Here is a 21,588-nt window from a genome sequence, read left to right on the forward strand (position 1 = left end):
GCTGTGTCTTTCTCTAAAGCCAGACTGACAGCTAAACAGGAGACTCTTGAGATTGGCCTGTAGTGATTTACACCTGCTGCCTCACCTCCTTTATGCAGGGGAGTGACATGAGCTGTTTTCCAGGTCCTGGGAATTCTGCCTGATGAAACAGAGAGATTATTAAAAATGTTATGTATTCTGAAATAACTGGGGCTGCTAGCCGCAGCAGGTAAGGGTCCAGCCCATCTTCACCTGTAGTTTTTCGTGGATTAATAGCAGTAAGAAATGGAGCAGCTGTGACTGGAGAGAGGGGCTGGAGGGTGGAGAGACCACTGTTGTCAGTTTTATGTAACTGCAGCTTCATTTTAATATTGCTTAATATTGTGATCCTATTTGGCTTTGAGTATTGATCCTCGACCATGATATTGATCCTTCTGCCAAATAAAAAATGTTACAAGAAAAATAAACAACAACAACAACATAATTCTGTTTTCCTCGGAAATGATTTTTCCCCAACATGGCAACCACCGCCGCTGTGTTCCTCCGCCAGTCTGGTTGCTAGTTTCGTTTTCCTTTCGTCAGCAGAGCCTCCAGGCCGGGATCTGGACCTGGAGCTGGAGCCGTCAGACCTGCCCGAGCTTCAGCATGACGGAGGCGGCGTGTCTGAAGTTTGTGTGCGCTCGGAGCGGAGCTGTGGGCTACGAGGAGCTGCTGGCTCTGCTGGGCGGAGTGGAGCGCCTTATAGAGGACAGCGAGTCTTTCGCCGTGGTTCTGCTGAACGGACAGGACACCGTGATCGCCAGAAGCCCCGTTAAACTGTGTCGGGCGAGGAGCTGCAGCGGCTGCGCGAATTTACACCTGTGTAAATTCTTCCTGTTGGGTGACTGTCAGTTCGGCAGAGGAAGGTAAGAAAGCCGAGGTCAGTGCTCGGTGTGTCCTGCAGCCCAGCCCGGTCACTGGCCCGTTCGGTGAAGGCGAGGCTGGCTGACCCGTGGTCTCTTCATGTCCAGCGTGACTGCGGCCAGCTGTGCCTTCTGTGGTAGTGTGTCTCAATACTTCAGTACATTTTCACGATACACCGCAGGCACAGGTTTAGCCTATCCTAGATTTAATAAGCCGGATAGAACCTGTAGTGCCATTTCTAAATAACTCTACAGTAATAATAATGATAATAATAATAATAATAATCCTTCACCTGCACTTTTTATTCAGTGTTTTACAATCTGCATGGCACTAAATCCAGGAGAACAGGCCGAATAATGCTCACTATTAGTGAGTCGTAGTTATTCAGTGGTCTCTAAGTCCACGACATGTTCAGAAAAAAGTATTGTGATATGATTTACCATGATGAGGTTAGGGAACTGACCAGAAGGTCGCTGGTTCGATCCCCAGTGTCGACCATCTATGACTGAGGTGTCCTTGAGCAAGACGCCTGACCCCCAATTGCTCCCCAGGCGCTGTGGATACGGCTGCCCACCGCTCCGGGCAAGTGTGCTCACTGCCCCCTAGTGTGTGTGTGTGTGTGTGTTCACTAGGGTGTATGTGGTGTTTCACGGCAAGGATGAGTTAAATGCGGAGGTGGGATTAAAAAAGTATCATTTAATCGCTTAATAAATATAAAACATGGTCATAACGACCGCCCAATCTGTGAGACAGCAGCAGCTGAAGTTTCGGTGTTTATTCCTCTGCAGGAAGTTTCAGTGTTTATTCAGGAGTCCTCTACAGGAGCGATGTGGAGCTGAAGTGAGTGTTACCCTCCGAAAAGCCGGAAACAGAAGAGCAGCATTGAGAATATGGAAGTAGTAGTGCAGCATTTTCCACAGTTTGATTTCACAATTGTTTTATGCTGCATCCAGCAAAATGCGACGTGGGTGTGTTGGGTTGAGTAAATATTAACAAAAGAAGGCGATAAATGCTTTGAGACACATCGTGAGGTTCATGAAAACAGCAACAACAACACATCTAACTCGGTGCTCTGCAACGTGTTTAGTGGGCAGCGCTCTCTCCAGTATTAGGTCGTTAACTATATGTCAGATTCTAACGTTTAAGCATCTGTGTAAGCTGAAGGCGTGTCTTATTGCTTATATTGTCATGTAGCTCTACGTAACTCACCCTTCCCCGTTGCAAGTCCTGGTCTTCATGCTGTAATGTGTACTTATTATGTGCCGATGTTGCTGAGGTGTTTTTCTTCTGTTCCCAGACCGAACTCCCTTAGGAAGCCTGGGGGGGGGGGGTTATCTCCTCTCCTTTCCCCATGTATTCTGTACTTTTCCTCATCCCTGTCTTCCTGTCCTGCCCGCCCCCCCCCTTCTCATATTGTGTGTACGGACGGGTTGATGGCTAATTTCGCTGGTACTTGTGACTAGTGACAATAAAGGGATTCATTCATTCATTCATTCATTCATTCATTATCCTCAGGAGCATAAGAGTCACCGGATCCCCTCACTGATCATACCAAGGACTTCTCTTAATTTAGTCACATTTAGACAAGTTAGCATTGTCCATGTTTCTGTTTGAGGAAATGCTGTAAATTCTCTATTTCAAAATCATCTGTCCGAGTGAAATGTTTGCACATCATGTGTTTTGTTTGACCCACACATTCTGTTTTCTTCAGCTTAAGGCTTAATTGCTGAATATCTGTGTCAGGCCCTAAAAGAAACTTCTTTTGCCCCTCTGCAGACGAGGATGTCGCTTTTCCCATGACTTGAACACGGCACAGAATATTGGAGTCCTGCACAGTCATGGACTAAACCTGCTGGACAGAAGAGAGCTCTGTTTACTTCTGCTTCAGAGTGACAACAGTCTCCTACCTGCTGTAATCATCATACTACTTCATTTTGCTTCTGCTCATAATTACATACATGCTGCATAAGATGCGTCCAGGACAGCTGATTAGGGCTGGGTTTTCTAAAAGCATCATAGCACAAATAAGGTTGCTTAAATGGTAGAGTGAGCATCACTCTGAACACTCTCTCCACCAATTAAGATGATCTTTTCACTGCTTCAAGGTAAGATTCTTTTGGAAAACTGGGCAAGAATGATTACAACTTATAAAGGCTGTAATTCCACGTCTTATTTTACTCAAAAAGATGCTTTCCCCTATTTAATTATATATTATTTTATTATAACTATAGAAGTGGGGGAAAAGTTTCAGAATGTATTTACTACCCTCAGTAATTCAATAACATTTTATTTTCATTGTGTAAGTGGGGTTTTATCTGAACCTGAACGTGGAAATAGAGCGAACACAGTTTTCACCGACATCCACTGAGAGCAACAGTGTCTGCATGTTACAATCAATGAACAACATACAGACAATAGTTGATGAAACTTTACACTAGACGGACTTGAATGATAAACAAATTCACAGCATTGTAGGTGGAAGTAACTGGTTTTATCAAGAGAGCCATCAATGGATCATGGAAAAGCTGTTTAAGAGGGCGACACTCAAGCTGTGCTTCAGCCTACATTGCTACCGATGTTTTGAAGGGTCAAACTAAGAAAATACATTTAAAAAAATAGCTGTTAATAATTTCTTTCATTGGCAGCTCTACAGCTTACGTGTTTTTGCTGTCAGACTGAGACCTTGTATCTCCGAATGAATAAGTTTACATGAGGAGAAAACATGGTGAACTGTAAGTTAAAGAGAATGTACTTTAACCAATTCTGGATCGTTTTTATTGGTCCATTCATCATCAAATGTAAACTCACAATGTTAAAGACAGATTATTCAGATTATGTCAAAAATGAGGGTTTTTTGGGCATCAATAATCAACAGGTAGCTGCTTTTTGATTAAATTATATAAACGACAACTCGAGATGTATCAGTACCCATTCATGCTCATATGCTCATGCTCATAAAATCCACTCTGATACCTGCTGATGTGACATAAGCCAAGAGTGCACTTCCACATTAATGAACAAACGAGAAGTGTTACTGACGCTGCGAGACAGTGAGACACGAAGCCATCTGTCACTTTATACACTCCACTTTGGTGTATATTCCCACCAGACGTACGCTGTCTAATTTCAGACCATTTCCACACATGCAGTCACATCCGCTTCCCCAGAACAGGTGAAGACTTAGACAAGCGAGACTATTATTTAGAAGAAAACCACTTCATTTGATGTTGTCTGTAGACAGAGCTGTGTTTTTTGCGGAGCATGTCGATTGGACGGAGGGCTTTTGTACTGAGTATATAAAATATTGTTGAAAGGCTTAAAATGTGGAGCAACACAAAAACAGTACAGACGGCCAGAGCCCACATTCAGCCCAAAGCTTTATTACACACTTCTATAGGAAGTAGCTCAGCCAGTTTGCACTGATGTCCCTGTAGGTGCTGAATAATAACCCTTAGTATGTCAAAAGCCTGGGGGGTTAAATAATATAGCATAGCCAGCTATTGCGCTTCATTTAAACCGGCTAGATTTTATAGATTTAACTGTTAAGGTACATTGCACTCATTTAAACTAACTACCACTTAATTGTAAGTAGGTTAATCAGTGTGATAGACTCGGTATCTAAATATGTACTTGTACTTTTGAATTTTATAAATTCATCCATAACTACAGCTCCCCCTACTTGTGGTCAGGGACTACTAATGAAAATGCTTCTTTTTTTGCATTTTAATACAAAATGTTTTATTACAAATTATATTATTAGCACTGCAGTTTGAGTGAACAGTGTTTGAGGCATTCATATGAATTTCTGAGCTTCTTAATGTCTTTTCTTCTTTTACTTTAACGACAGCATTCACTGGAGCTGAGCTCACTAACAGTGACATGAGCCTCTGAACACAAGCTTCAAAAGAAAGAATAAGACTCAAAAAACCTGAACTTTTCTTTAAAGGCCTTAACAGGGTGAACTTGCAGATTTGCCTCACCTAGAAACAGTTCAGAGTCATGAACGTTTCTTATTATTTCTCTTTTCTTTGTTTTAATGTTTGATTTTTGATCATAGTTCTGAAATGGCCTGTTGTTTATTTGCAGGATTAAATGAAAAAATGCCAGATTTTCTGTGAAGTCTCCGTAACCTTTTTCTATTTTTATTCTGAAGTCTTGCAGAACTCCAGCTGTGCGCATGCTGTGTGAACATTATTGATGAATTGATCGAAAGAAGAGGCCCACTTTTCTTATTTGAAATAAAATCTCATTACATTAACCAAGAACATAAAAAGTAAAGCTGCTGTTTGCTATTTTGGAGACACCAGGTTGTGTTATACCAGTGACTATGAAAGGCTAGTCATTAATTGCCCTGATTAGTGTGTGATGTCATTTATCAGTGGCTGAAGATGAACAACAGATTCTTTACTAAAACACTTGGTTTGTCTCTCAGGTGTGCCATTCCTACAACAACGGTACGGGTCCATACGGGCGATGCCAGGATGGAGAGAGCTGTAAAAGGCTGCACATCTGTGAGAAGTACCTCAGGGGCCCTTGCCAGTGTCCACGGGCACATGATTTCTATGAGCCCCACCCGCTGAGAACGCTGCAGGAGAGGGGCATCCCTCATGAGCTCCTGGGGTCTATGAAAACCATCTATACAAACATTGAGGCCTTAAGGCTATACGGCAAAGTCAGATTGCCTCAGCAGAATGGCCCGAGAGCCAATAAAGGCTTCAAACCACCACAGCAGACATCAGCTAATATTAATATTACTAATATTAGCACCGGGCAGGGGGCCAGGTCAAGCTCAAGCTCCAGAGCTCCTCATTCATCAGCAGGTAAAGTTACAGTCTCTTCCTTAGAAGTGAGTGTTGATCACAGCCATCACTGACACTCGGGTTTTAATGTCAGAAGAAGAATGTCACGTCGTCAACACACGTCATATTAATAATGTGTAATATTATGAAATAGAAGACCAAAGTTTGTAAGTATTTTAAGTATTTCAAATATTTTGGGAACAACAAAAAATGATTTGTGACTTGGGCTTAAGAAATTAAGTCAACTGTAAACTCTTCAGCATGACTGAGCATAATATAGGATAAAGTCTTAGTCTGTGTTTGTTGTATTAATTGTGTTATATTTTGAAATTGCATGAGATGATAAACTGCATTACAAGCTGAAATTGAAGTCAATCTGAAATCAAAATGGATCTTTTTTACCTTGTTCATGACCATATTAAGCATCTTCAGATCGTAACCATTAAACGATGCACTTTTCCCCTGTAATCTCTGTTTTACAAGTCATTCAGAAAAAAAGTGCTACATTGAAAGTTAGAGGTGAAAAGTCTTTTAACACAGTGAGTCTTGCATAATTATGCTTGCCTGACTCATGTCAACACAGATCTGCCAGAATTACAATAAATCAGCTGATTGCTTCGTGTTTTGAGAAAAAAATCTTCGGAATTGGATTTTGCGCCATTCACACCTCTAGTTAAAACAAATGTGACCTCATTCAGTATGCTTATAACCACTAATTCACATTAATAACACTAAGTTGGTTGGATAGTGTAGTGGGTAACACCTCTGCCTTCTACGCTGTAGACTGGGGTTCAATCCCCCACCTGGGTAAACACCCTACACTATACCAATAGGAGTCCTTGGGCAAGACTCCTAACACCACCTTCGCCTTCCTGTGTAAAAATGATCAAACTGTAAGTCGCTCTGGATCAGAGCGTCAGCCAAGTGCTGTAAATGTAAATCCTTGGGTTTATTAATATGTAATAATGAGAGGCCCCAGGTCTGTATCAGCCAGTGTAGATATGCTATCTCTACCTTACAAGAGCTCTGTGTGGGACTTGATTGATCTCAACAATACTTTGATCAAGCAATTATGTGGCCAGTAATGCAGGAATGCTACAGGTCTGAGTCTGTATGACGGGATGTTGGTTTAAGAGTTTGAGGTTTGAAAACCCCTAGTCAAATTTTCTGTTCTGTAGGTTTTCAGAGTGAAAATAAAAAACATGTTATATATATATAACATATCAGAGGACATAAAATGTATGTTCCCCCGTTTTATCTCAGGCCAGATTTGATGTTTTATGTTTTCCTATTATAATAAGTTTAGCAAATGAACAGTAATTGTGCAGAAGTGTTTTCTCTGGGTGTATTAACTTGGTTTTATTTATAAAATCAACAAAACATGTTATTTCACTGTGGTACCCAAACTTTTGCATATGCCTGTAGATGAAACAGTACTCGTAAAGTTGAAGTTCAGGATGTTAGCTTTCGTTCGAGGATATCCTGGATCTGTCATAGTCAGCGAACCATATATGCCATTTGATGTGATTATAATAGGCCGTCCAGTTTTATTGATTAACATTTTTTTTTTCTTTCTCTTTTCTTTGTTTTGTTCCCTCAGAAAAAACTGAAATCTGCATGTACTTTGTCAAAGGAAGCTGCAAGAATGGCGGTAAGGCAGGAAGGCAGGTGTGTGTGTGTGTGTGTGTGTGTGTGTGTGTGTGTGTGTGTGTGTGTGTGTGTGTGTTTTCCTAATGATACTCCTTATTACGATAATAGTGCCCCAAATATTCTCTGTACACACTTTGCACTAGGAAGCAAGGTCCTTGAATTGAACATTGAACAAGAATTGAACCTCCTCGAAACGTTGAGTTGAACAGATGACACTGTTTTCTTTCCTGTAACTTTCTTTCCTGCAGACAGGTGCATGAAAGAGCACTCCAAACTTCCCTATAAATGGGAGGTTAAAAACGGAGCTGCGTGGGTGGCCCTTCCTAATAATGAGGCAATAGAGAAAGATTACTGTAACCCAGCCAACACATACAGGTAGGACGCTTTACGATGGACTGTTTAAACCCTGAGTTAGAATAAAGGTTCTACCAACGTAATAAGGCAACTTCAGTTACATTACAGGTTGAATATTCTTATAATATACTTTCAACAGTCTCATAATAACAAATATTGGACATACTAACTAGATTTTGTCTTTTCTAATGAGTCACGAGCAATACATTCAGAGAATGCATTTGGCTATATCCTCTTATCAAATTGTGCCATGTTGCACAGTAAAATACTGTATGCCAGCATATGGAGTCTGAACCTTCTATATGCCAGCATGTAGAATCTGAACCTTCTGTATGCCAGCATATGGAGTCTGAACCTTCTGTATGCCAGCATGTGGAATCTGAACCTTCTGTATGCCAGCATATGGAGTCTGAACCTTCTATATGCCAGCATGTGGAATCTGAACCTTCTGTATGCCAGCATGTGGAATCTGAACCTTCTGTATGCCAGTATGTGGAATCTGAACCTTCTGTATGCCAGTATGTGGAATCTGAACCATCTGTATGCCAGCATGTGGAGTCTGAACCTTCTATATGCCAGCATGTGGAATCTGAACCTTCTGTATGCCAGCATATGGAGTCTGAACCTTCTGTATGCCAGCATGTGGAATCTGAACCTTCTGTATGCCAGCATGTGGAATCTGAACCTTCTGTATGCCAGCATATGGAATCTGAACCTTCTATATGCCAGCATGTGGAATCTGAACCTTCTGTATGCCAGCATGTGGAATCTGAACCTTCTGTATGCCAGCATGTGGAATCTGAACCTTCTGTATGCCAGTATGTGGAATCTGAACCTTCTGTATGCCAGCATGTGGAATCTGAACCTTCTGTATGCCAGCATATGGAATCTGAACCTTCTGTATGCCAGCATATGGAATCTGAACCTTCTGTATGCCAGCATGTGGAATCTGAACCTTCTGTATGCCAGTATGTGGAATCTGAACCTTCTGTATGCCAGTATGTGGAATCTGAACCTTCTGTATGCCAGCATGTGGAATCTGAACCTTCTGTATGCCAGCATGTGGAATCTGAACCTTCTGTATGCCAGCATGTGGAATCTGAACCTTCTGTATGCCAGCATGTGGAATCTGAACCTTCTGTATGCCAGCATGTGGAATCTGAACCTTCTGTATGTCAGCATGTGGAATCTGAACCTTCTGTATGCCAGCATGTTTTCCATCACTGTATAAAAGAAACCTGAGGCTGCCTTTTGTTAGATACACTCAGATAGTTTCTTAAGGCAAACGAAGTGTAAAGTACATTGGTATGCATTTGTTTTCTTGTTCAAAGTTGTAGTTTGTGACCCAAAAACAAAACTTTTCAGCTCTGCCTTAAAGCTGTAAACAATATTAGAGACCAAGACCACGTGAAGATACTCAGGTAAACTGTTTTGACCTTTTAAATCTATTATCTGTTAAAGCTCTGGCTTTGATCCCGTGTACTTCGATACGATGACCCGTGGATCTAACCCTGTGCGGCGTCTCTCTACGTTGTCCTCAGTGGTCCAACCTAACTTCATCCTCACCACCACCTGGACCTGGTACTGGGAGGATGAGTTTGGCAACTGGATCCAGTATGCATCTGCAGTAAGTAATAAACTTGGCCGATGTAAGTGGGTTTTACTGATAAACAGAGATATGGATATAATAACTGGATCATGTTTCTTAGTAATTCATTAAACAAACACTATTTTCGCTGGGAATGTGGAGGATATCTGTAGTTAAAGAAGATGATCCTGAAGTTTACTTCTGTCTAGCAATTCCAGGAGTGGAGAGAGCTAGCAGTTGTTGTGGGTTGATGTGCTCTGTCATATCTTTGTCCTTCAGACTGGAGGCCACAATACAGCTTCTATCACCAGTGAAGAACTTGAGCAGAAATTTACACAGGACAGCAAAGCAGCTGTGGAGTTCACTGCCGGTTCACAATCCTATATATTCAGCTTCCAAGGTACCACTTAGCATTGTTTATATGAATTTCAATGCTCTTCACACATTTAACAGAGGTCACCAAACCTGGCCCTTGAGATCTGCCGTCTTGGCTGGTCTGGTTCCAGCCACAGTCTGGCATGTCTAGTCCAGCTAATGGAATCTTTGATTGGCTGGATAAAGTTTCTTAATTAAGGCCTATGCAGGTATGCAGGTGAGAAATGTGGTAAACAGTTAAGTGGTTCCTTTAACTTTACCAGTTTTTCCAGTAGTTCATCGCACTGAAGTGGACCTGGGAGAAAAGTCTTAATCTTCGTTAAATGAAAGAACATAATAAGGCTCAGTTCAGTGGAAGCTGCGGTTGTAGATTATTGTTTAATATCTTTAATTTACCCTCCCATCGACCCACCACCGATGGGAGGGGCAGTAGTAGGGGTGCGGTGCATTGTGGATCGGGCAGTGTCCGAAGGCGTGGGCCTTGGCGTTCTGATCCTCGGTTGCTGAAACTGGCTTTTGGAACTTGGAACGTTACCTCACTGGCGGGGAAGGAGCCTGAGTTGGTGCGCGAGGTCGAGAGATACCGGCTAGATATAGTCGGGCTCACCTCAACACACAGCTTGGGCTCTGGGTCCAATCTCCTTGAGAGGGGCTGAACTTTTTTCTTTTCTGGAGTTGCCCATGGTGAGAGGCGGCGGGCAGGTGTGGGCTTTCTCATAGCCCCTCGACTCGGCGCCTGTATGTTGGGGTTTTCCCCGGTGGACGAGAGGGTAGCTTCCCTACGCCTTCGGGTTGGGGAACGGGTCCTGACTGTTGTCTGTGCTTATGCACCGAACAGCAGTTCAGAATACCCAGCCTTCATAGAGTCCTTGGAAGGGGTGCTTGAAAGTGCTCCTCCTGGAGACTCGATTGTCCTACTGGGGGACTTCAACGCTCACGTGGGCAATGACAGTAAGACCTGGAGGGGTGTGATTGGGAGGAATGGCCTCTCTGATCTGAACCCGAGTGGTGTTCAGTTTTTGGACTTCTGTGCAAACCACAGTTTGTCCATCACGAACACCATGTTTGAACACAAGGATGTCCATAAGTGCACATGGCACCAGGACACCCTAGGCCGCAGTTCAATGATTGACTTTGTAGTCGTGTCAGCGGACTTGCGGCCATGTGTACTGGACACTCGGGTAAAGAGAGGAGCTGAGCTGTCAACTGATCACCACCTGGTGGTGAGTTGGATCAGGTGGTGGGGGAAGATGCCAGTCAGACCAGGCAAACCCAAACGTATAGTGAGGGTTTGCTGGGAACGTCTGGCAGAAGAACCTGTCAGATTGATCTTCAACTCACACCTCCGTCAGAACTTTGACCAGATATCGGGGGAGGTGGGGGACATTGACTCAGAATGGGCCATGTTCCGCTCCTCCATTGTTGAAGCGGCTGACTGTAGCTGTGGTCGCAAGGTAGTTGGTGCCTGTCGGGGCGGTAATCCTCGAACCCGGTGGTGGACACCCCAGGTGAGAGATGCCGTCAAGCTGAAGAAGGAGTCCTACCGGACATGGTTGGCCTGTAGGACACCAGAGGCAGCTGGCAGGTATCGACAGGCCAAGCGATCTGCAGGTTCAGTCGTTGCCAAGGCAAAAACCCGGGTGTGGGAAGAGTTCGGTGAGGCCTTGGAAAGTGACTTTAAGTCGGCTCCGAAAAGATTCTGGCAAACCGTCAGGCGACTCAGAAGGGGAAAGCAGTGTGCCACTAGCACTGTATATAGTGGAGATGGTGTGCTGCTGACTTCGACTGAAGACGTCATTGGGCGGTGGAAGGAATACTTTGAGGACCTTCTCAATCCCACCGACACGTTCTCCAGTGAGGAGGCAGAGTCTGGGGACACGGGAATAGGCTTGTCCATTACTGAGGCCGAAGTCGCTAAGGTAGTTAAAAAGCTCCTTGGCGGCAGGGCTGCAGGGGTGGATGAGATCCGTCCCGAGTTCCTCAAGGCTCTGGATGTTGTGGGGCTGTCTTGGCTGACACGCCTTTTCAACATTGCGTGGACATCGGGGGTGGTGCCACTTGATTGGCAGACTGGGGTGGTGGTGCCTCTTTTTAAAAAGGGGGACCGGAGGGTGTGTTCCAACTACAGGGGAATCACACTCCTCAGCCTCCCTGGTAAGGTCTATGCAAGGGTACTGGAGAAGAGAGTCCGGCTTATAGTCGAACCTCGGATCCAGGAGGAGCAGTGCGGGTTCCGCCCTGGTCGTGGAACACTGGACCAACTCTTTACCCTCTCCAGGATTCTCGAGGGTTCATGGGAGTTTGCCCAACCAGTCCACATGTGCTTTGTGGATTTGGAGAAGGCATTCGACTGTGTTCCCCGGGGTATTCTGTGGGAGGTGCTTCGGGAGTACGGGGTACATGGCTCTTTGCTACGAGCCATTCAGGCCCTGTACAAACAAAGCAGGAGCTTGGTTCGCATGGCCGGCAGTAAGTCAGACTTTTTCCCAGTGAGAGTTGGACTCCGTCAGGGCTGCCCTTTGTCACCGATTCTATTCATAATTTTTATGGATAGAATTTCTAGGCGCAGTCAGGGGATGGAGGGTGTCCGGTTTGGTGACCTCAGGGTCACATCGCTGCTGTTCGCAGATGATGTGGTCCTATTGGGGACATCAGGCCGCGAACTTCAGCTTTCACTGGATCGGTTTGCAGCCGAGTGTGAAGCGGCCGGGATGAGGATCAGTACCTCCAAATCCGAGGCCATGGTTCTCACGCGGGAAAGGGTGGAGAGCCCTCTCTGGGTCGGGGATGAGCTCTTGCCTCAAGTGGAGGAGTTTAAGTATCTCGGGGTCTTGTTCACGAGTGATGGTACAAGGGAGCGGGAGATTGACAGGCGGATTGGTGCTGGGTCAGCAGTGATGCGGGCTCTTTACCGGTCTGTTGTGGTAAAGAAAGAGCTGAGCCATAAGGCAAGGCTCTCGATTTACTGGTCGATCTATGTTCCCACCCTCACCTATGGTCATGAGCTTTGGGTAATGACCGAAAGAACGAGATCGCGAATACAAGCGGCTGAAATGAGTTTCCTCCGCAGGGTGGCTGGACTCTCCCTTAGAGATAGGGTGAGAAGTTCGGTCATCCGAGAGGGACTCGGAGTAGAGCCGCTGCTTCTTCACGTCGAGAGGAGCCAGTTGAGGTGGTTCGGGCATCTTGTTAGGATGCCTCCTGGACGCCTCCCTTGGGAGGTGTCACAGGCAAGTCCACCGGGGAGGAGACCCCGGGGAAGACCCAGGACACGCTGGCGTGACTATATCGCCCAGCTGGCCTGGGAGCGCCTCGGAATCCCTCCCAGGGAGCTAGTGGAAGTGGCTGGGGAAAGGGAGGTCTGGGCTTCATTGCTCAGGATGCTGCCCCCGCGACCCGAACCCCAGAGAAGCGGAAGATGATGGATGGATGGATGGATGGATGGATCTTTAATTTAGCCACAAAACTGTGGTAATCTAGAAAGAAAGAACAGAATTGCGAATGTTACTCAAACTTTACTGTCTGAGAGTTTGATGCTCAGCTGAGCTTTGCCCTCCAGCCCTTTTGCCTTCTCTGAAGCCGTTTTGCCTGGGGCGGCTTGAAATGACCCGATGAGAGCTGAGACATGGTTTACTCGTGTTTTTCCCGAGACCGGCGCTGTGGTGTAAGAATGCGCTAAAATGTACTTGATATCAGAGAGGTGGCTTTTTGTAGAGCCGTGATATCTGCCTGCATCACACAACATGTTTAACTAGCACGGCTGCGTTTCGAGAACCATCTCAGAACAAGACTGGGGTTAGATAGAGAGGGGGGGACCTAGCTGAAGCAAGACGCATGGACATGGACTGTTTACATGATGCTGTATATCTGCTGTTACATACTGGATTATATCATTTTGTGGCATGCAAATCAGTACCTGATTTGAATAATAAATACTGTGGCTCACAGTAAAATTCACTGTCTTGCATAGTTTTTTCTTCACCTAAACATTCATCATTTATTATACTGTAAAGCATATTCATAAAGCGCTTGCACTATGGCGTATTCCTGTGTTTGATGTTCTCTCCAGCAGCCAATGTTCGTTAAGAATTAATCAGTTATGTCTTCACTTATGTCCCATGTGTCTGTATGTGAGGTGAACAGTCATAGATGCATGTGCAATGCTTCAGGAACAATTAGGGACCAGTTCCAGGTTTAAGCCTAAACTAATAAAAATGTCCAGTCATGATTCACCATTGGCACTGCACTGTATTACATTTTAGCTGCTGGAAATTTTCATTTGAAAATGGTCAAAAGTGGCACTTTCGTTTTTTGGCAGAAAGAGAAAAAAGGCAGAACATTTTTGCTGAAACTGAAATAGCTGTAATATTAAATTAAAAGCATTGTTGTTTCCTTCACTCTCCTGCAGACCCGATGCATTCATATGGTTTGAGCAGCAGCAGATAAATAGTAAAACGCTCAGTCACGCTGCAGCTACATTCATACATACGTAGCCTTGCTCTTACTGTGGATGTTACTTTGTTTGCATTTATTAGATCCTTCTGAGTTTATGGCTGTTTCTACTTTTATTAACGAACACCGAAACTACTTGTGTGCTGCTGGAGAAGCCTCAGACTGCTAGGCAGGAGGTCCAAAGCCACATCCATGGGCTCTACATGTTAAAAATGAGATGTTTTCCATCATTATAGTGGAGTCACTCTGCTATGATAACAGCTGCAGATGCCTTCGGGCATTCCCAATCATACTGTCCCAACTCCTTTGGAATTGGGTTTGAATTTAGTGTTATATATTTAAATACAATTATTCGTTTAATATTATTTGTTAAAAATAATGAGTCCTCTAGTTATCTCAGTTCCCTTTCCCAATACTAACTTTCAGTTTTGGCTTTGGTTTCGGTCGAGAATTTTCATCACTAAACATCTTATAATAGTTGACACACTTATGTTTACAAGTAACATCAAGTGTCTTCCTCCTCAGATATGATACAGACCAACAAGCGCTATGGGACAAAAAAGCTGGTGAGGCGTCGGCCTGAATTTGTGTCAGCAGCGGATGCACAAACAATAAGAACGAGGTAACAAGAAAAGGCTTCCACGTATTTAAAGAGTGTTTGTGATGCAAAACACTGGTAAACATTCTGTTTTTGTTCTCAGCAAGAGGCAGATCAGTTTCAAAACTCTACCAAGTCACTGGGATAAGGCACTGACACCCGAGACTGGTTACAAGGTGATTGTGTGTTTTATTGATTTACAGTATTTTTCAATGCTTTACACATCAAAGCGCTCAAATTTTTTTTCATTCAGTACTATTTTATATTTATCATGCCTTAGTTACTCTCAGAAGTCTTCCATTTAAGCCCATGTATATAATATTTGTATTTTTGTATTTCTATATAATATTCCATGCAACAGAAACCTGTATGCCTCAATTTGTAAAGTTGACATCATACTAATACTTTTGAAGTCCACTGTCCTGTCGTTATATTGAAAAAGAAAGCTCATTATTATTCTGTCTTCACACAGAGAGTACAGCTGCAGAGCACGTCTGCAGAATACAAGGAGATCCAGAACCTGTTCAGTGCCACTATGCACGGTTTCATCATTCAGCAGATGGAGAGAATTCAAAACAAAACCCTCTGGGAAGTGTTTCAGTGGTACGTTCTCTTGCTTTGTGATAAGCCTGCATTATATATAGATATAGTCTGTTAATGGTTATCGCAAGATCAGCCCTACCAATTGCAGTATTAATATTACAGTAAACTAAAGTGAGCCCCATAACCAGTCACAGTGTTTTACGGTGTGCATTGCCTTCTGTTGGTGTATTTTAGTTAAATTAATGCAGGCAAACCTTTAACATTATTAAAACAGCCTGTATGGGCTTCAGTGTTTTTCTGATGTCATGAGAATCAGCTCATTTGCATTGATCCCCCTATTCAGCCTATAGCAGTTTATCCCTGCCCAATCACTTTGAAGTTAAAAGAAATGTGTCTGGGCTGCTTTTTAAATGAGGCAAAATTCAGGGCAGCCAATCAGAACAGATCTCATTTACATTTACATATCTGTCTGAAAAAAAACAGCTGAGAGGTTGGAAAATAGTCAATTGGAATGGAAAAATTCTTTTTGGTGCATAAAACAACACAAATGTTGTAAGTGGAGCCCAGGAGTAAAGATAAAATGCAAGAAAACTCTATTGGTCCCTTTGATGTATTGCGAGGTATATCACAATCACAATATGTAGCTTTATAATTGCAGTAATTGAACTTTGACAATATCATGCTTTACTCTGTGAACTTATTATGGGATTCTGCATGCAAATAATGACATGAAATCCTCGTTAAGATTAGTTCTGATCTTGCTTGCAAAGCTATTGCCAAGGAAAAGGTGCTCATTCCAGCATTTTGCATCTCTGTCAATTTGGATTATTGTTACAGGCAGAAGGACGTCATGAAGAAGAATAAAGCAGGCGGGGTTGTTCCAGAGAAAAAGCTGTTTCATGGAACAGACCCCAAACACATAGATGCCATCTGCCACAATAACTTTGACTGGAGAATCTGCGGCACTCATGGCACAGCCTACGGGAAAGGTCATTTACTGAAATATCTGCTTATATTTTTAGGATTTTGGTGGTAGTAGTGAAGCGTTCTCTTTTCCAGGTGATACAGTGGGATAGCATGCAGTTATAGTATAAATTACAGCATGACAATATGAATTACATCATTATTCATTCTTTACAACTATTGTGTTTAAGTGAGGCAAAAATAGTAAGGGGAACAATTCGTGGCAGTAAGCCATCACCTTCAATCCATAATACACTAATAAATGCAATCAATTAATCCAACACATTGTTAGGGTGGGCAAGCTAACGAAAAAATAACACCACAACACTTAAACGCTCAAATGAATCATCTTTTGTTTTTCTGAGATTTATGAACATGTTGGAACAGCAGTGCTTTCAAGAAAAACTATGAGCACAGTGATTTTTTCCGGCATTAACAAAAAGTAGACTAAGAAGAAACGAGGAAAAATAAATCAACGAAAAACTGAACAAAACACAGGGATGTCGCCCAATTAGCTGCTTTTTGCTGTGCAGTTTACACAGTAGTATAGACCCTGATGATGTATCATCACGGTTGGCCCCTCCCAGTCCTGTCCATGTGTTGTTGTTTTGGTTACCCCCCTCGTTTCATGACTCCGCCCCTGATTGTCTCCACCTGTTTTCCACCTGTCCCTCGTTTTCCCTGTGTATTTAAGCCCTGTGTTCGCCCCTTGTGTTTGCTGGTCTTGCTTGACTCTCTGTCTGCACTGTTGTCTGAACTGTTATCTGCTGTGTTGGATGTTCTGCTTGTTCTGTTGGATTCTGGTTCGTCTGTCATGTCTGTCCCTGGACCGTTACGACGATGACTCATAATAAATCTCAGCACCCGCCTCCTCGCTCCCCGTTACACTATGACAGCAGTACAGACTGAATTCAACATAAAACATCATCAGGGTTAAAATGACAAAAACACGTCAAATGTAAATCTTTAGCATATAAATCACATGACAAACACAAAAAAACATATTTTTTCATGGAACGGATGGAAAAAAATTTAATTACCCGAAAAGAATTCTGGGTAGCCCCACCCCCCAGTGCTGCAGTATTTATGTTATTGTAGAGCTGTGAGCTTCTCCTGTTTATTAGAGCTTAATAGAATGTGACAGTGGGGGCAGTCGTGAGCTGGAGGTCAGGGATCCAGCCTCATGACCGGAAGGTCGCCGGTTCAATCCCCAGAACCGACAGCACGTGACTGAGGTGTCCTTGAGCAAGACACCTAACCCCCAACTGCCCTGCGGATTGGGCTGCCCACCGCTCCGGGCAAGTGTGCTCACTGCCCCCTAGTGTGTATGTGGTGTTTCACTGCCCAGATGGGTTAAATGCAGAGGTGAAATTTAATAACTAATAAGGGTCACTTAATCACTTAATCAGTTCACGTCTGACAGCGGCCAGTGATGATCAGTCATGTTTGACTAAAACGGTTGTTAAACACAAAATAATATTGGGGGTATTATTGGATATTGGGAATTTTAGCCCCCTTGAATTTAGTTTCATCCACAAAATGTTCATACTGGTCACGGCCTAGTTACTACATCATCACTGTCAAAACCTTGTCTCTCTATTTTTGTCAGAATTTTTAGTTGTTTAGCTCATTTGAAATGCCGCTTGCTCTTTCCGCTGCGTTAAAATTTACTTTTGCTTATGTTGAAGTTAAAGTTAAGAGCTTTTTTACATTTTCCCGTAAAGTTGCTTTTTTCAAGATACAAGGTTTTGTACAGTCAGCAACGATACAGTGATTGTTGTTTGCAGGCGTTGAGGTCTGAATCTTTCATTTTTACAGTCAAATGCAAGAGTTTATACACCCCAGCTCAATTAGTATTGATAAACATATTAAGGAGAAAAAAAACAACATAACATTCAGCAAATAAACGGTAAGGGTTCCAGGAACTAAATGGATCCCATTTCTTTTGTTACAGGCAGTTATTTTGCCAGGGATGCGAAGTACTCCCACAACTACACTGGAGACTCCACAACTCGAAGCATGTTTGTTTGTCGGATTCTGGCAGGGGACTACACTGTCGGCAACTCCAGCTACGTTCGCCCTCCCTCCAAAGACGGGGGAGACACCGTCTTCTATGACAGCTGTGTGGATAACCTCCACAACCCGTCCATATTTGTGGTGTTTGAGAAGCATCAGATTTATCCTGAGTACCTGATTCAGTACAGTGAGGCAACTTACTCTAGTTCAGCAGCTTATCATTACCCACTGAACTCTGCTGCAGTAAACAGAGCAGCTTATGCCCAGCCAGCTCAATCAGCCACAGTTACTAGAGCACCAACACCTGCTACTACATACCGAGCCACACCTGCAGCAGCATCTACATACCAGTCCACACCTGTAGCAGCATCTACATACAGACCCACACCTGCAGCAGCATCATACAGCACACCCACGTATACGTACACTACCCCTACTACACCAAAACGTACCAAATCTGAGAACTCCTGCATTATCTGCTGAAGGCAGAACAAAGACAATCTAGTTAAAGTTGAAACATGAGCAAAAGTTTACTTTAATTCTCGTATCTAAAACAAAACTATTTCAGTTGCACCGAATATTTCTCTATGTATCACCTCTGCTGATAAACTTCAGGATATTATTCTGGAATCAAAATCTTGATGCTGTTGTTTGCACTCGTCAGGAACTGTCGCTAAAATAAACGCCACTGTCCAAAAAAATGGCCTTTGAACAGCACACTCAGGTTTACATGAAGGGCTTTATTTACATACCGTTGATCACCAAGGCCTTGTTATTCAAGCTGAACATTACCTGAACTCGTCACAGTGCAGTTTCCCCAAACGACTTGTGTACCAAATTAAGCGTTAATTAAGTGAAAGTGTTTTTGTGTTGGTATTATGTATCATCTCTTTCATCATTTCTGCTTTATTCATTATTCATTATGAACACCTGTGTGTCTTCAATATATTATACCCAGTATAAAGGCGTTTTTGACATGCTGACGTGCTTTACGCCCCATAACTGTTCATAATCTGTTATAGTTACATTCACAACACAAGCTCAAAATGTAAGACGTTAAGTTTTATTTGCACTATTACCCAGTTCTTGAAAGATGCTTTTTTTTTTTGCTTGAAACAATTTTGTAACTCTAATAAAGAGTTGAATTGAATATTCTGTTTCTGAGTATTAAGGGGTACCAAGTGACATCCTATTTAGGACAGTTACTTTTAAACACTTTTAAAATACTTATCAAATGTGAAAATACCTTGAGAACCTTTAAGAGAAGCAGCATTGCTTATTAACCATTTATTCTAGAAAAAAGTGCACGGTGTAAAGACATACTCAATAAGAACGACTTCTTTACAAACACTAAAGCCTGAGTAGACTGATAAATCAATGTGATGGGCCAGTGTAAGATGCTGTCAGTGGAATACGGTTAGTGGGAATTGTTTGCTTTGTTCATCAGACGGCAGGGGGATTATGGGAGCAGCAGGGGACTGAAGCAGGCGGTGAGATGGAAAATAATGCTGAAATCTTTGTAACTTCATTGGAAGAATTTTTCGTAAAACATTTACAAAAGAGTTACTTGACGAAAACTGTCAGGAAGAGCAAGGGACAGTGTAAATTCAAACCAGACTTGCAACAACTGGGTTTCCCACGTGCCTTTCAACATTCGGAATGTTCGTTCTTTACGCATTGTAATGGAATGCTTTACTGAACACATTTAGGATGGTGTATTCAAAATTTAGCCATCGCTCCTTTTTCAAAGCATTCTGCCCAACCCTGCATATAGGAAGAAAATATATTGAATACATAAGATGGCCAGATATGATAATAATATAGCTAGGTAGATACTTGAAGGCCCCTTGTAGTTAAGGGGCCCTAAAATGCTTATACTGCTTAGACACATCCCTAACAGTATTATTTTATCTGTCCTTTTAACAAGTGACATTCTAACTTCACTTAAACAGCTCATATCCTACTTTCTTGTGTTTTAGCTTATTTATTATGTTTGCTTTTGTGCTGCTTATGGCCATTTTTCAATCTTTCTTCATCTCTTACAGTTAAATAGGCTATTAGCCTGTAAGACCTACATATGTTGATGATCTCTGTTCTGATTGGCTGACCTGTATTACACCTTATTCAAAAAGCAGCCCAGACTGAAACACTCCTAACTTCAGCCTGAATGGGCGGGGTTAAACTGCAATAAGCTAAACAGGTGTATGTGGGTTGGTTGTGGTGATGTAACGCGGGGGAGCGAAGAGGAGGCGGACGCATATGTGGAGATAAGCCAGATTTATTCGGAGTAGATCCAGATTCAAGGTCAGAACAGGCCAGGATCAAGGAGCCAACAGGGAGAGATCGGGGTACAGACATAAACAGAAACACAGAACTATACATCAAACAATTCAAACACTTCAAACAAAGACCAGCAAAAAAAAAAAAAACAGGACAAACACAGAGTTTAAATATAATAGAGGTAACGAGGGACAGGTGAATAACAGGTTGTAACAATCAGGGGCAGGGTTTTGAAACAAGGGGCCAGGGCCGGGAAGAAACAAAACAAATGCACGTGGACAGGACTGGGAGGGGCCAATTGAGACAGGTTTAAAAGTAATGGGTAAAAAAAGGTATTTAGGCCACAAATGAATAACATCAGTACATTATTGCAAAGCTGATGTTGGCAATAAGAAGTAATTAGCGGTTTTGCAGCACTGTGGTTCAGTTTTGGCCCATCCCTCTTGGCAAACCATATTCAGTTCCCCCGAGATAACAAAGGTCCCTCAGCTGGACTCGCAATTGCAAGATCCTCGTGAAATGTTAAATGGGATTCAGGTCAGCATATTCACCTTCTTTCGAACGCAGTCGAGCTATTTTGGCTGTATGTTTGGGTTGTTTAACCTCTTTCTTAGCTCATGAGACTAAACTGTCCTCTAATATCACATCAACTCCACTCGTGTTTCCTTTAATGATGTAAAGCCCTAGTCTGTTTTCAGAGAGGAGGCCCATACCATGATGCTCCCACCACCATACTTCACTTTGGAGTCATATGCTCAACCCTTCTTTCTCTAAACATGACGAGCTGAATTATTATTGTTTCTTCCGACACAAGTACGTTGTTCGGATTTGTCCAGTGCTTACATGCAAATTTTAGATGCATATCTGAGTTTCTATTTTAGTTTTGTGAGGGGTGCAGGACCTCAGCTGATTGCAGTGCAGTTCAGTGCTTATTGTTCTCTTTGTACCTGTTGCTCTTGCTGCTTTCGGGTCATCATCAAATATTTTTGAGTGACTGCTCCTCTTTTACCTTTCTTATCATTAGTTTCCATGAACTTTCCGATTAGGTATTATCCAACCAGTTGTACTGATAGGAATGTTTAAGGTCT

At 42.9% G+C, this 21,588-nt stretch overlaps 1 protein-coding gene across 1 annotated transcript; it reads left to right on the forward strand.

The window, feature by feature from the left end:
* The first annotated feature begins 535 nt into the window (after positions 1-535).
* On the forward strand, positions 536-19,370 carry LOC108411387 (protein mono-ADP-ribosyltransferase PARP12-like). Its single transcript, XM_017682928.2, has 12 exons — positions 536-884; positions 2,659-2,794; positions 5,315-5,702; positions 7,282-7,332; positions 7,580-7,706; positions 9,147-9,312; positions 9,553-9,673; positions 14,626-14,722; positions 14,802-14,874; positions 15,171-15,301; positions 16,079-16,230; positions 18,159-19,370. Exons 1-12 carry the CDS (start codon positions 625-627, stop codon positions 18,701-18,703), a joined length of 2,247 nt encoding a protein of 748 aa, XP_017538417.1. The 5' UTR covers positions 536-624; the 3' UTR covers positions 18,704-19,370.
* Positions 19,371-21,588: the final 2,218 nt, after the last annotated feature.

This window comes from Pygocentrus nattereri, chromosome 11 (genome assembly GCF_015220715.1).
Source record: "Pygocentrus nattereri isolate fPygNat1 chromosome 11, fPygNat1.pri, whole genome shotgun sequence".
NCBI classification, from domain to species: domain Eukaryota; kingdom Metazoa; phylum Chordata; class Actinopteri; order Characiformes; family Serrasalmidae; genus Pygocentrus; species Pygocentrus nattereri.

Bases quoted from the DNA above. Each gene is read 5' to 3' on its own strand.
- LOC108411387 (XM_017682928.2), top strand. From the start codon at position 625: ATGACGGAGGCGGCGTGTCTGAAGTTTGTGTGCGCTCGGAGCGGAGCT. The intron at 5,703-7,281 runs GTAAAGTTACAG...TTGTTCCCTCAG, and splicing joins AGCTCCTCATTCATCAGCAG to AAAAAACTGAAATCTGCATG. The intron at 9,674-14,625 runs GTACCACTTAGC...CTTCCTCCTCAG, and splicing joins CTATATATTCAGCTTCCAAG to ATATGATACAGACCAACAAG.